This window comes from Lactuca sativa, chromosome 2 (genome assembly GCF_002870075.4).
Source record: "Lactuca sativa cultivar Salinas chromosome 2, Lsat_Salinas_v11, whole genome shotgun sequence".
In the NCBI taxonomy this organism is placed as follows: domain Eukaryota; kingdom Viridiplantae; phylum Streptophyta; class Magnoliopsida; order Asterales; family Asteraceae; genus Lactuca; species Lactuca sativa.
Window position 1 is genome coordinate 151,495,997 of NC_056624.2, and position 16,178 is coordinate 151,512,174.

A 16,178-nucleotide genomic window follows, 5' to 3' on the forward strand; every position below is an offset into this window, starting at 1 on the left:
TTCTCAGTCAGTAACTATCAAACGAGACCTTAGTGTTGGGTACCATTAAGACATGTAAGTGAGTAAAGTCGCCAACTTTGTGGAATAATACCTTATTTATATGTAGATTTGAGGTTTAGGCGTTAAGATCTTAAAGGATTAAGACATTGGAAGAGGATTTTGGGAACTGACCAGTACGCCGAGCGTACTCCTAAGTACATTGCGCGTACTGGGTCTGACGCCCGATGGCGGTCACTCGAGTACGCGGGGCGTACAAGCCAGGTACGTGGGGCATATCGCTTACTGTGGGCCTAGGTTGCTTTTTTGGGCCTTGATTGTATGAGTTTAGCTGGGGGGGGGGGGGTAAAATTGTCTTTTACCCTAAGAGTCGGGATTATGGGTTTGGACTCTCGGTTATGGTTTATAACCTAATTATTAATTAGGGTATTATTTGATCATATTTAGTGCGGAGATTTCCCGAATCAATAGTCTGTGCATTTATCTGATTTTTTAGCAGTTTGAGGTGAGTCTCCTCCCAGTGTTTGACGGGTCGAAGGAACCAATGACGGCCCATGGATTATTGTTATTTGTATGCTTTTGCATGTGTTGTATGCATACCGGGTGGGGCTCGATGCCAGACGGAGCCCATCGCATGTTATTGACATATCTGTTTCGGGTGGGGTTCGATGCCGGACAGGGCCCGGTGGTTGTCGGGCAATGCCCATTATATGTATGGTATGAGATATTTTGGGGAACTCACTAAACCTTGAATTTACGATTTTCAGCCATTTCGAAGGGGAAAAGTTCGGGATGACCACATCGAACAAACCATGATTTTTTTTGCGTTATTGACTTTGATGTATTTTGGATAATTATTGATACACTATGACATTCTTATGGGATTGATTATCCTGTTTGGTTAATGTTTATTTAATATAAAAACAAAATTTTTAATTCTGAATTTTAAGACACTACACATATATTCGAAAGAAACTCTAGCAAGGAACTAGATAGCCAAAAGGGAAATTACAAATTGTTTAACAGAAATTGCATCTTACCATTCCAAAGAAAAACAATGTTTTTAAATTTATTACTAACCCAAGAAAAATGAAAATTCTCTAATAAAATAAAAAATGGTATATTTTCTCAACTTTCCGTGAACAAAAACTTTATCATTTGGTTACCTCCAAATATGTCATAACATGGTACAACAAACAACATCAACTCATAAATTACTCTTATTTCACTTATGTTCCAGACAAGTTTTGAACTCCCAAATTTTTTTAAAACTTAGAACAACTAATGCAGTTTAAAAAAAGATAACACCTAATACCAATGCATTAGAAATGATAACACCTAATATCAATTCATTAGAAGTTCTTTTGTACAATAATGTTGTTGTGGTTGTTGTTGATACAATGTCCGATACTTTCAAATGGTTGACATAAATATATAATTTGTAGATTAGAGAGTTTATGATTATTTTAGGAGAAAAAGAAGAAAACAAAAAATAAAAAACAAAATTAGCTAGGCAAACCAACCAAATTGATTCCGACTTTTTATCATCCATTACTGTTCCGGATTATTTTAGGACATTTCTCAATTTCTCATCGGCGAATTTGCTTTGAAGAAGAGAAGACCGACTTCTTCGTCTTCCTTACAACTTACGCATCGCGACCAACTCCACCAGCTCCAATTGTCTACCGCTTCTTCTTCAACACCCTTCTAACTGTTGCCGGAAAACATGGGGATTCATCTGAATTTCAACACAGATAGCTGAAGAAACCGCGGACATAGCTCTTGACTACAATCCTAGCAACAGCAAAGGATGAAACTGGGAAAGCAACAAGAACATCAGCGTTCAACAACATCAATAAGAAGTAAGGCGGCCCATTTTGTGTCTGATCTTACCACCGTTCTTCTTAATCCAATATCTGATAAACCCTCATCGAATTCCTCTCCTCGTTCTGTAAGTTGTTTTGCCCTCTCCCAAATTCTTCTTTGGATCCTTTGAAGTACTTTAATTTTTTTTTTTTTTTCAATAATAAAAAAGTTCGATCAAGTTTAGTTCAATTCCTGATCATCAATTTGAAATTCTATTTCCGATATGACCTTTTGTGCAATTCTTTACCTTTTAATCTTAGGGTTTATCTTCATGAAATCTAATCTCTGTGAACGAACTAATACACTTTAGGATTAGGGTTTAGTAATGGGATTCATTCGTTTTTGTTAGGGCGATGTGAGTAATGAGCCAAGGAGAAACACACAACAATGTAATCAAGAAGAAGATGTTCCAGTCTTGGTTGATGGGCCAGATACTTCCTCCTTCACTGCATTTCTCTACTCATTCTTATCACCAGGAAGATCAGAAAACGAGTCTGAATATTCAGAATGGAACGACAACCAAGTGGTAACTAGCTACAGAAATGACACATCATCCCCAAACGTTTCAAAAGAAAACAATGGAAAGAAAGGTCTATTCTCTAAGGGCAAACAGTCACTCGGCAAGGCTCTTTCACAAGCTGCTAGGTTTAGTGGGTATCGATCTCATGCATCTGGGAAAGTAAACACTGAATCAAAGATTGATGACATGAAAGAAACAAGCTCTCAATTTGACACCAATGATGGGGTTCCTGTACAAAATGTGATTGCATCTTTTCCTTCTGATAAACTTCCAAAAATGTCAGAACCTTCACAACTTATGACAGAAAATACACGTTCTGATCTTTATGTTGCACTCCCTGTTCTCAGTCAAGGAAAGAAATGGGTCTTACTATACAGGTAAAACTTCATCTTCTTCATATTTTCAGCTTCACATTATTCTTGAATCTTGATATATCATTATCTTTTTTATATGTTAGTACATGGAGGCATGGCATATCTCTTTCAACCTTATATAGAAGAAGCAATCTTTGCCCAGGGTTAAGTCTGCTGGTAATGTCTTGTCCTCAGTAACTATGCAAAATGTCAACTTTACCCTTTAACTGAAACTTGATTAAACATTTTCAGGTTGTTGGAGATCGTAAAGGTGCAGTGTTTGGTGGTTTAGTTGAGGCACCTTTGAAACCATCAACAAAGAAAAGATACCAGGTTTGTTTAATTATGATGGTTTTTTAATTATATATGTTGACAAAAGACCTTTCTACCCTTTTTCACTATGATGAGTAAATACTATACAGGGATCGAATGATACATTTGTGTTTACAAATACACCAGGGCGTCCTGTTATATATCGTCCCACAGGTACTGCATTTTCTTGATAATATAAAAAAAATTCTTCTATAATTTTAATATTTATTTGGGATTTGTTATGTTAATTGTGCATTTATTAGGGGTGAATCGGTATTTTACTCTTTGTTCAACTGAGTATTTAGCGCTTGGTGGGGGAAATCATTTTGCATTGTATCTTGATAGTGACTTGTAAGAGTGTTGGCAATTTGCACCCTTCCTATTTTTTCTTTTTGAGGGATAATATGGTAATTTGGCAATTTGCATATTTTTTTCCCAGATTGAATGGGTCAAGTTTGGCCTCAGAAACTTATGGTAACTCTTGTTTGTCACACACCCAAGAATTTGAAGTGAAGGAAATTGAGGTGCTTTCTCTCACTTATTTTTGCAAAAATTACTTTTTTGGCCCTCGTGTATGGCTGATTTTGTTCAATTTGGGTCCTAAAAAGTTTCTTCTTGCAAATTTGATCCTTATTTGAGGTTTTTGTAACGTTTTTAGTCTTCGTTCCAAGTAAAATGAGTTAGGACTAAAATTGAAAAAATGAGCTATATTCAGGGACCAAAAATGGTCATCTTACTTAGAACAAGGACTGAAACTATACAAGAAATTTCAAAGAAGGACCAAAATTGTAAGATAATTTTTTGGGACCAAAATTGAAAAGAATCAGCTATGCTTCGGGACCAAAAATAGTCAAATAAGGACTCAAATTGCAAGAGAACTTTTTGGGACCAAAATCAGAAAAATCAGATATACTCAGGGACCAAAAATGTAATTTACTATAAACATAAATATAAATAGTTTGCATAAGTTGAGTTCATATGAATATGAATGTGTGCAGCTGTGGGGGTTTGTATATGCTTCAGAGTATGAAGAGGCGATATCAATGTTGAGGACAGAAGCACCTGGGATATGTCGATGGTAGATTGACGATTATGCCCTTCATCTTGTATATATTTTAATATGGGTGTTCCATTTCCATTGCTATGTTTGTTGGGTTTCAACGTAGATAACCTTTTGGATTTATGATATACGTATAAAAGATTGATAAAGAGAGGGGTTTGTGTTAACAAGTCAACAGAAATATATTTTCTGATTTTGTCAAATCTTTTTAAAGAGCTACTCCTTCCACTTTTCATCCTTAACAGATAACACTTTTATCTTTTTCTTGTTTTCTCTTTCTAATGGTGTCCCTTTTAACTTTTATGGACGACCTATATAAAAGCTATTAAAATATTTTCAAAGTCCATAAAGGAGATACCGATTTTCTCAATTTTTTGGCTTTTTGGTAACCATGTTCAGAGCATTCAACAAAGGTTGTTAAAATCGTGACGTTGATCGTAGAATTTCGATTATACTTTGATTGTTTGGGTAAGATTGGGGTAGGTTGTTATTTTTTTATTTTTTATTTTATTTTATTTATAATATTTGGTTTTGACTAAGTTAATTGAATATGAATCTTAAAACTTAATTTTGAATTATTTATTGTTAAATGAGACAGTGGGGATGTATTTCTCATGTTGTAAAATAAATCGTAAAATATTTATTGTTAACACTATGTATTACATGAGTTAATTAAAAGAAAAATTAAATCTAAAGGTCAATATATTTGATAACTTTGAATTTATAAGAAAATAATGATTTATTATAATGGAAATGTTTTTTATCTTTTAAATTTAAACAAATAATTTAAATAAAGAAAATAAACTTTAATTTTGAAAATTTGAAATTAAAAGGTAAGTTTATTAGTGAAATTAATATCCATTTATTATTATATTTATTGCAATTATTATATTAAAATATTATGTGAAATTTAATAAAATAGAAAAATTCATAAAATAACACGTGAAAAAAAAATTAATTCAAAATAAATGACATTTGACAAATTGAATGAGAGTGTGATAAGTGGCAAAAAAAAATCATTTATTAAAGAGGATAATGGTTAACTTATCAATAACTTTATTTATTTATTTATGTTTTAAACTGCTTTTGGTAGGATCATACGACCCAATTCGATCTTATAATTATGGTTTTGCAAGACGAAAAAAAACCTATATAAGATATGATCTTTACAACCTTGCAGTCAATTAAACGTCTTATGTTGTTTATAATTTTACTCTATGCAACAACAAAGAGAGACAATGTCTATTTCCCTCGTTTCAAACTCTCAAGTGTGTGACAAATAGAAGTTACCACATGCTTTAAGATTAAACTTGACCTAAAATAGTCGATGAAATTTGATGTCTTCAAAAAGAAAGATAAGAAGAGCGTAAGACTCTTACAAGTCACTATCAAAATACATTTAGTGTTTTCATATAATTTTAGGTTTGGTGATAATTGATAACTTGAACATTTAATGGATTGTGTTGGATACTTTTCGTGAATTGTGTTTCAATCCTATAAAAAAGAACAATTTTAGTTTAGGTACAAACTTAGAAGAAAATACACCAAAGTGTGTAATGTGTTTCTTCTAACTTCGTAGAGACGATGTAACACCTAATTTAGGTATTCGATCTTTTTATGATTTTGATTCAATTAAAGAGGGAAAACCACAAATAATAGATGGTCACAACGTGAGGAAGGATACCTCATGACGTGACCATCGATGCAGAAACGCGTGTCCATCCTTGCGGGTCACGATGTGACGACGGGTTAACCCTAATTATGTGTTTTGTGCCCTATTTAAGGGAAATGAGGGGCTAGGGTCACCCTCATACTTCATCACCTCCTTCCTGCCCAAATCGAAGTTAGCTTCTATTGTGACCTTGAAGAGCTCTTTTGGTGGTTTATAACTCTTTGTTGAATAAGAAGGCTCCTTTGGTGCATTATCTTGGCAAGCAAGTCTCCTCCTCACCACCTTTTATTGTTTCCTGAACTTTGTAAGTCCTAAAGCTCTTTCCTTTCTCATTTAAGCGTTAGATCTAAGCTTTATTCAGTTTTCTTCATGACTGGGTTGGGTAGTATGCATGGGATCCATAAATTTAACAGCTTTATGGATAATTGAGGCCCTTTAATTAGCATACGTCTCAAATATGAGGATTGGTGGTGGTTTGGACTCCAAGCATGAGTTTTGGCCTAATTTTCTCTTTATTGACCTAGTTAGTGTTCAAGTCATGCATTGGACATGCATAACTAAAAATCTACGATTTTTATGTTTCTTTCGGTTGGGGAAAACCTTCTGGAAGGTTTGAAGGTTTGGCTTAAGGGATTAAGAGATTAATGCTCTAAGTTGTTCATATCATGTCTCACGACATGACGGGTTGTGTGTCACGTTATGACGAGGCGTGTTTCTGTGACTGTTTTGTCCTAACTCTGTCACGACGTGACAATCAACTAAGGTTGAATTTAGCATTGAATCTTGACCATGGTTGACTTTTGGGTCAAACTAGGGTTTTAGGGTGTAGACTGAAAGGGCACTTCTTTATTGTTGTTAGGTGTCTTGTTGCTCCCGCCTACTATGTGTGTAAGAGATCTATGGTATTTTTAGCTGCTATTCGTGAGGTGAGTCTTCTCACTATAGTTACTTGTGTGGTAGATATATATGTTGATCGGTTGGATCTTAATTTATGTTGTTGTTATATATGAATTGAATTAAATTGTTGATAACTTTGATATTGCTGAAAGTCCCCTTGGTTGTTGATAACCCCTAAAACGTGCTGTTAATCCACCGGACATGCTGTTAGCTCACTGAGATTGTAGATAAAATCCTGAGGGTTGCTGATAACTTATAATTGTTTGTTATGTTGTGCGGTATGGATATTTTGGGAAGGAATCACTAAGCTTCATGCTTACAATTGTGGATTAATGTGTTTTAGGTATTTCGAATGATCGCGGAAAGGCGAATGCTTGTCTGTACAGTCCGACTTGCAGATTTTTATGATTTCACATTTTGATACTCTAGTTGGTATGATTGTATTTGATGTACCAAGGATTTTTATTGACTTGGTTTTTATGATATTTGGAATTTTTCTATTTTTAAAAATGAAAAATTTTGTGGTAAAAATTGGGATGTTACAATACGAAACCATTAATGTTAAGCCGATATATAGAACATCGTTTCCCTTCAAAATCGGATAAGACAGATGGTTGTTAAATGGTACTTATAAACATTTTTTTGGTGCCATAAGTATATTAACAAAGTAGAAAAAGTTATTACCACAATGAATCAGTATCAATCCCTTTATTCATATCATGACATTTCATAATTAAGAAATGCACATAAAGGATGTTATTGCTTGAACCAAAAAGGACAAACCATTTGACCCAGATCATAAAGACCATACTATGTATCTTGGATTTTAATTTGTGAATGTTTCAATTGGAAAAAATGGGTTTATCCATTTTGTACAATGAAAATTTCCCATTTTTGAACATAAATTCAAAACACGATACATTATTAAAATGGAGTAATGATTATACATTTGTGGTCTCCTCCGTGCTTTCTTTTTTATATAATATACATCCAATACGAATTTAGGGTGAATGAAAAATTAATTATTAAAGTGAAGTGGTTGGAAGTTGGATAAAAGATTGGATGAGAGTAATGCCATCCTATAGAGGTGGGAAAGTGAAAAGGAAGTTGGTGTATACATAGAAAGACTTCTTAGTATTTTAAGACTTGTATCATTTGTAACGCCCTGTTCCAAGTTGATTCCTAATTTGAGGTTGTGGTCCGAAGATCGGTCATCATAAGGCTTAGGGCCTTTGGAAAGGCGAGATCTAGACCCATTTGGGTGCGAGCAATGTAATTGAGGTGATCCAGGTGTTCAGTTCGTGTTTGGAGCTTGGGGGTATTTCGGTAAAGTGTCAGTTCGGGCTTTTATGAAAATTTGGATTTTTGTTCGGAAGGTCTTAAGGTCGGTATGAGTTGATAGAAGTGTAGCGCTGGATATAAGGACAATAAGAAACAGACTTGCAATAAGAAGTTATGGCATTCAGAAGATTGGAGAAATTAGGGTTTCACCAGGTACGCAGGGCGTACGTCTTGAGTACACTGGGCGTACTAAGCCAAATGTTCGCGATCACTCTTTGGAGTACGCATGGCATACATGAAGTACGTTGGGCGTACTCCAGTTAGTCCCAAACCCTATTTTTGGGTCTTGGACCCTATTTAAACCCCATATCTCATCATCTAACCCTAGTACCTTCAACCTTTACCCCTCTAAACCCTGGAAATGTAATCCTAGCCCCCATTTGAGTGGTTTTTGAGTTTTTCAGTGTTATTTCATGCTTTTAGTGCTCGTAGAAGAAGAAGGAGCTTCTTGGAGAAGTATGGGATTGCTTGAGGCTTTTGGGTCCAGGCTTGTTGCATCTTGATGTACATCTTGAAGGTAAAAAGTTTCTACCTTGGTGATCTTATATGTTAGATCTAGTTCATGGAGTATTTTGTTCATTTTCGGGTCTTTGTGTTAAAGATGGGTTTTTTGATCTACTTTAGAAGCAATGGGTGCTAGATCTTAGCTCCATTCAGTCCCTAGGTTCATAAAAATGCAAGCTTTATAGTGTATTTTGGTCCATGCAAGAATTAAGAACCTTGTTAAGTTCTTATTGAGCTTTTGAGTCCCTTTTTACTATGTAAGCATGTAAAGTTGCCAACTTTACGTGATAAGTAGTCTTATGTAGGGGTGAGCATTTGGACCGGACCGGATCTTGAACTGGACCGGTTATGGAGAATTTTGTGGACCGTGGACCGGACCGGATGAGTCGTGTCCGTGTCCGGGTCCAGGTCCGGGTTTTCCAGTTTTTAGACCTGTTTGGACCGGTAAAACGTCACAAATTACAAAATCTTGCTGAAAAGCTGAATTTTTTCAGCTTTAATAGCTCTACTTTGAAGGATTGTAACTCAGTGAATACAATACCAAAATAAACAAAATTATAGTCTAAGTTCATCTACAAACTTTAAAATAAATGTTGGAAAAAACCGTAGGTCAATCCGACTTAAAACGAATGAGTTATGGGTGTTTAAAACACGTCACAGATTATAAAATCTTGCTGAAAAGCTGAATTTTTTCAACTTTGATAACTCTACTTTGAAGGATTGTGACTCAGTTATCAAAATAAACAAAATTATAGTCTAAATTCATCTACAAGCTATAAACTAAATGTTGGAAAAAATCGTAGGTCAATCCGACTTAAAATGAATGAGTTATGGGTGTTTAAAAAACGTCACAGATTACATGTCCAACCGGTTCTAAACCCGGTAAAAACTGGACCGAACCGGGAAAAAACCGGACCGGACTGAATAGAAATCTTAGAACCGAGAACCGGCTTGGGGGTCCAAAAAAGCGGTCCGGTTCGGTCCGGTCCACTGGTCCAAATGCTCACCCCTAGTCTTATGGAATCAGATATGAGAGTTTGACACTTTGTCTTAACCAATTAAGGGTTTATTAGAGTGAAAAAGGGGTCTGAGGAGTACGTTGGGCGTACGTAAGTGTACACTCAGTGTAATGCTGATTTTGTGCTTTAAGGACTTGTACTCTGTGCTTCCAGGTCATGTACGCGGGGCGTACATCCTGAGTACGATGGGCGTACTCTTCAGTTCATCATTATTGAGCCTTTTGAGTTTGGGCCTTGTTGGGCCAATGGTTTCTATTTTTGGGCCATGGTTAGGCTGAGGACTTTCTTGGTATCGGTCCCTTGAGAATTTTAAGCCCAATTAGGAAGTTGGTCCATATTGGGCCTTTGTTGCTTGTGTCTTGGGCTTTGGATTGTCATTTTGTAGTTTAGTCCTTCTATGCTTGTTGTGTTGGGTTTTCGTTATGAAACAAGTAAGGAAAGGGTAAAATGGTCTTTTACCATTTAGGAAATTAGTTTATGGAGTGGGCCTTGGATTTTGGGTTATTAAGTTATTTATTGATTAATATTTGTATTTATTGTTAGTTGGCGCAAGGTTATCCAGTTCGGCGGTGTGAGCAGTCATTTGAGTATCAGCGGATTGAGGTGAGTTGTCCTCACTGTACTTACGGGTCGAAGACACCAATGTCGGCCCATTGGATTGATATCCTATTATGCATGCTGCTATGCTGTTATGATCTGTTAGGTCGGTATCCTGGTTGATAGGATGTTGCTATGCTATTATGATATGTTAGATTGGTATCCTGGTAGATAGGATGTTGGTATGTTGCTATTATCTGTTAGATCGGTATCCTATAGCTAAGATAATGCTATGCTTAGTGATCTGTAGATCTTTTGACTGGCTGTAGACTACTATATGAATACAATTATCTGCTATATGTACACATGTTTTGTTGGTGGCTGAGGCTTAACTGCTTTGTGTGTAAGCCAACAGGCCGGGGCATACCAACTCGATGGTTGAATGGTCCCGAGGGTATTCCATCCCGAGGATGATTAGACCCATAGTATGTTGGCATTCCAACCCGATGGTTGAGGGCCTGGGGTACTCCAACCTGATGGTTGACTAGACCCATAGTATGTTGGCATTCCAACCTGATGGTTGAGGGCCTGGGGTATTCCAACCCGATGGTTGACTGGACCCATAATATGTTGGCATTCCAACCTGATGGTTGAGGGCCTGAGGTATTCCAACCCGATGCTTGACTAGACCCATAATATGTTGGCTTTCTAACATGATGGTTGAGGGGCCTGAGGTATTCCAACCCGATGGTTGATTGGACCCACAGTATGCTGTTTGTTGTATATGTTGTTTTGTTGTGTGCTGGTACTTTGGGGAAAACTCACAAAGCTTTGTGCTTACAGTTTTTGGTTTATGGTTTTAGGTGTTTCAAAGATTCGTGGCAAGGCGAAGGCGTGGTTGTACATCCTGATTTTATGTCATTGATCTTGGGAGGCACTGATTTTCAAATAATTCTTTGAGTACACTATTTTTGTAACATTTTATTAGTAAAAGGATCATTTTGAAAAGTTTAAAATTGTTGAAAATTTGGGATGTTAGGTTGAACAGAAAAGTTTAAGGGTTTTTTTACCAAAAAAAATTCATTTTAGCAACTGAATACTCAATATGATTTTCGGTTTTAAATTACATTAAACACAAAACTAATCATATATTTTTGGTTTTAATCTTGTGATGTAATGATAAACACTCTCATCATGTATGAGAATTTGTATTATGTATACATGTTATCGAACGTCCATATGTTACTTTGCTTGTTAGTTAAGAGGAAGACTTCCTCAACGTTTATAATTCAGGTAAACCATTCGATTCAGATTGATAACAATCATTGACTTTAACCATCCATATGAATCTCCTACCTTAAAAGATTCATTGTATCTAAAGAGACTTGGTGCTAAGAGAAAATCAACTAAGTGCCAAACTTGGTTGTTCTAATGGATTACATATATGCATTCATGGTTCTAAACCAATTATAGAGTTTACACCCCATAATTAAAAGATATATCAGAAACCATTGATTTATATTCTCATAATAGGTGCATGGAATTTATATTTCAAGGTCTAAATTTGAGATTATGTTAGAAAATTGAATGTGTAGTGGTCATGCCTCTCAAAGTTAGTGCAAAAGGTCCAACATATCATATGCTAGCGACTTTAAAAAGTGTTAGTAACTAATAATTTACAGATGATAAATATTATTATTTATTTTCTCCTTTACAACTCTTTAGTCTCTCTTCATAGGTTCACATATAATCAACAATCAATCATTTGTTCTTTATTCATCCTTTCCAACAACTTCAGCATAGAGCATGCTTATATATCTTATTTAGGCATCGAACTTTGTAAAATAAGATAACATCATATTCCTTCAAAATCTCCTACACATTATTACTTAATAACATGCCAAGACTAACCAAGTTGTAGTGATGTAGTTTGAGACGAATTGATAACCATTTCTTTGAAAATCCCCGACGTCCCGACACTTCACCCATGCCCGACCCTAATATAGAGGCCTTGTGCGAAAATCTAAGTGAGGACCTATAAAAATTTTCTTGTAAAATGTTATTAAGTAAATTTGCTACCACTAAATTCAAAAATTAAAGTTGCTAACAAACATGTCGTAAATTCACTACCACAACATCATGTCTTCACTCATTAGATGATCTAGTTTCTATGATCATAGATGTTCAGTGGGATGTCTTCTTTTTATCACCATTACTATTCAAGGTGGTTATGTCTTCATCTACACATGACATATCTTCTGGCACTTGCAGTTCAACTTTTTCTTCTTTAGGTTCTTCCAAAACATCATAAACTTCTTCTCTAGGTTCTTCCACATCTTCATGAACTTCATCCATACTTTTTTGCACAAGTAATTCAACTTTTTCTTCCATATGTTCTTCCATAACGATTCTTCATTACGATGATATTATGATATTTGTTTAATGATAATTTGATTGATAGATACTCTTTGACTATAAATAAATTCTTCTTCTTTTTTGTTTTATTTTATGTTTAGAACAATTTGATTTAATTTTTCTAGTTGGCAACATCTTTTTTTCTTAACTAAAAAAATCAATGTTAATAACTTAACAATATATATTTACAATATTTACTAAAGCATTAATGTTTAAAACAGTTAAGGCATCAAACAAAATTCTTTTTTTCTAATATTTCTAAGTATTGGACTGTAACACTCGATCTTTCACACATTAAAATACTATACTTTATAAACAATTTCTATAAATGGGTTCCATTTAGAAAATATGGCCTCAAATTTTCTCATTTATTTACAAATACATTTGTAAAAGTATTCCTCCGGGTATTACAATCGATACAAATAAACCATAATAAATTTGCAAGGTTGCTTATGACATGCAAACAATGCCTATGTTTTATCCACTCGCTCTTTGCTATTTGTCATAACTCGACTCTCTAGGTTGCGTCTCAATACCCGGAATAAATGACATTTAAACAAATACATAAGACAATCATTGTCTAGTGAGCCACATAGGTTTAGACACAAATCATTATGAAAATTATTGAAAAAACACAGCTTAGACATGCATTTATAAAGAGAAGCAAAGTATATTTTGCATGTCTATATTCAATACAACTCTTCTCGGGCTTTCCCAAGTCTCAACTATTGCTTAATTTAATGTCCATAACGACCACCCATAATTGGGCTAGTCACACAAAGTGACAAATATATATGATAATATTTTGATTTTTTTTGATTTCATTAATTTTTTTCATAATTAAAATTACTTCAAGATTGACCAAATGTTACATAAAAATGCATTTTATGAATATATCAACACCATAAATATATATTTGTTCGTACCCTTAAAACCGAAGGCTCCGTGCGATCACACCAATTGCATACCCCTAGGGCTGCCACCGACTTCACCCTTATCCTGTTTCATGTTTATTTAATATCTTGACATAATTGGTTGTTTATGTATGATTTCTTAGTCCCACTATAGGTCAATGTAAAGCTATGTTCATAATATGGTGCAAATGTAAAGCAATAGTTTGGTCACTTTCATGTTACATTATGTACATTATACTATTAAGTTTCCAACAAAATGAAGCAACGATGTTGATTGATTAGTCAAAAAGCTATGTTCATAATATGGTATGTAAGATTTTTTGTTAAATTCTTTTAAACTAAAGAATTTTGGTTTATTATTGTGAAACTTTTTTGTTTATGTTGTAACTTAGCTTTTTGACATTAGTATTCCTTACTGCATTCAAATTCAATGGAAGAGAGGATCTAGTGATAACTCGTTGTGCTCAAATGAGACTTTATTTGACTTCAGTGGAAGAGAGGATTTAACGGTAACTCATTGGGCTCATTTGAGACTTTAAAACACCATGGGGCCAACCTTACTTCTTAACATCACTTGCCTTCCTCTTTTCCATGCATTCTTCTCTTCCTGTCCTTGGTATCTCCATCCCTTACATGTCCACCAAGATTGATGATCTTGTCGGACATCCAACTACCCAACAAGACCATCGGTGCTGACAAACATCACTCTTCCTCCGCTTTGTCGTATCAACCTCGCATCTCCTTTACCTCTATCGCATATTGGTTCCCAAAATTAACGTGCATCTGGATACCATAAAAATGGAATAAGATGAAGTTAATGGTCTTGATGAGGACGTTGTTGTTCTTTTTTTTTTTTTTTTTTTTTTTTGTACTAATGGGGGGAATAGGGAAGGGCGCGAGGCTTTAAAAATTCAGTTTAGAGTTACAGTAGTCGGAGACGATTTGCAGTTACACTCATCGAAGATTATGGCTGGGCTAAGGAGTTCTTGAGATACAAGTGGAGATTGAAAGAGATAAAGTTGGAGTAGGGTTGGTGATGGTGGTGGGGCTGGTTATGACTGGTAATGACGATGGTGGTGGAGTTGGTGATAATTGGTGATGGTGATGGTAATGGTGGTGGGGTTAATGGTGATCGGTGAGGGTGATGGTGTTATGTGGTGTGGTTGGTATTGGTGGTTGGTTTATAATGGTAATGGGTGGTAGTGGTGTCACTATTGGTGATGTCGGTGATTGGTGGTGTGATAATGGTTCTTTCATTTAATAATTTAATAAATATATGAAAAACAAGAAGATAACAAATAAAAGAGCATTTTTGTCATTTCACAAGCACTTAACACTCATCTTAGATTGTAACAACATCAAAGACTACCGATGCAAATTTTTGAAAACCATAAAGACAAACCATGCCAAAAATTAAACTAAAAGTGCAAATTGGTGTAAACAACAAAGACAAAAACTAATAAAGTATAAAAAATAAAGGGTACAACATTTTAATGTGTATTTAAAGAAAATAAAATAAAATAAAAATTAATTTTAGCAAAAATAACCACTTGGTTCGGAATGGGCATTCCAGACAAAAAAAAAGACATTATTTCTAACAAAAAAAATACAATTCAGTAAGAATTCCGAACAAATATTCCGGATTTAGAAAAAAAAATCTCTGGTGTTTAATGAACAAATCAGAAATCCGGTGAACAATTGCAGAATTTAGAGATTTTTTTTTCTATTTTGGGCGATGAATTCGTCCGCAAAACCAACATCCTTACCAATGGCGGGTGTGTCACCCCTTGCCAAATGCAAGTTAGTATTTTTGGACGATGAATCTGTTGGCGAAACCAATATCCTTACCAACTTCATTTATGGCAAATTCGACACCACCTATCATGTTAGAAATTAAAGGAACATAATAACAATGAATACAAACTTGGATATATTCAAGGACCGTGTTTATCAAACACTTTCCAAAATTTGTAATTCGTTCCTTTGGCATGGGATACACGAATTCAGAAGTGGGATAATCAAAGAATGAACCAATTTGAATTACAGGCCTAATCCAGATTGTGAAACACATAATACCTTGTTGTTTTTGTGTTCTTGAGAGATAGAACACATCAATGTATGATTTTTGTGTATTTAAGTGCCAACTCGTTTTTTGGAACTAGAAAACGTTCTTATACTAGAGGGAAATATGGTTATTTGCGGTTGCATATGGAATTGGCGCCAAAATTGTTAGTTAATAGACATAACTAACACCCGCATCATCATGATGTCATCTAGTGGGTTTTTGGCAGGAAAATGCATGGTTGGAGTCTCACCATCGCAAGGGGCTTTGCCCCTTGGACCCTGTTAGGGACACTGTCCCGACACCTCACCAAGGAGCTGCATCCCATTGGAACCCTGCACCCAGGGGCGCTGCCCTCGGACCTCTGTATTTCCAAGTTCACATTTATCACACTGAGTGTGCACCCCGCACTTCCAAGCTCAGTTAGTAAATGGAGCTCGACTTATCTCATTATTAATAATTATTACACCAAAATATGTTGATAACACTAAAATCACCAACATAGAATGTATGGTATATATATATATATATATATATATATATATATATATATATATATATATATATATATATATATATATATATATATATATATATATATATATATATATATATGGAGTGGCTCAAATGAGAACCCAAAAAGGTTAAAAACCTTAAGAACTATTTTTTAAAATGTTTTCAGTAATGTTATTTTGGACAAATACAACAT

General features: G+C 34.9%; 1 protein-coding gene across 1 annotated transcript; it reads left to right on the top strand.

The window, feature by feature from the left end:
* Window positions 1–1,545: 1,545 nt before the first annotated feature.
* LOC111918894 (uncharacterized) lies at window positions 1,546–4,311 on the top strand. The gene is made up of 8 exons (XM_023914511.3): window positions 1,546–1,948; window positions 2,213–2,760; window positions 2,841–2,913; window positions 2,989–3,069; window positions 3,159–3,222; window positions 3,312–3,399; window positions 3,488–3,572; window positions 4,047–4,311. The coding sequence occupies exons 1-8, from the start codon at window positions 1,808–1,810 to the stop codon at window positions 4,128–4,130; spliced, it is 1,164 nt and encodes a 387-aa protein (XP_023770279.2). The 5' UTR covers window positions 1,546–1,807; the 3' UTR covers window positions 4,131–4,311.
* Window positions 4,312–16,178: the final 11,867 nt, after the last annotated feature.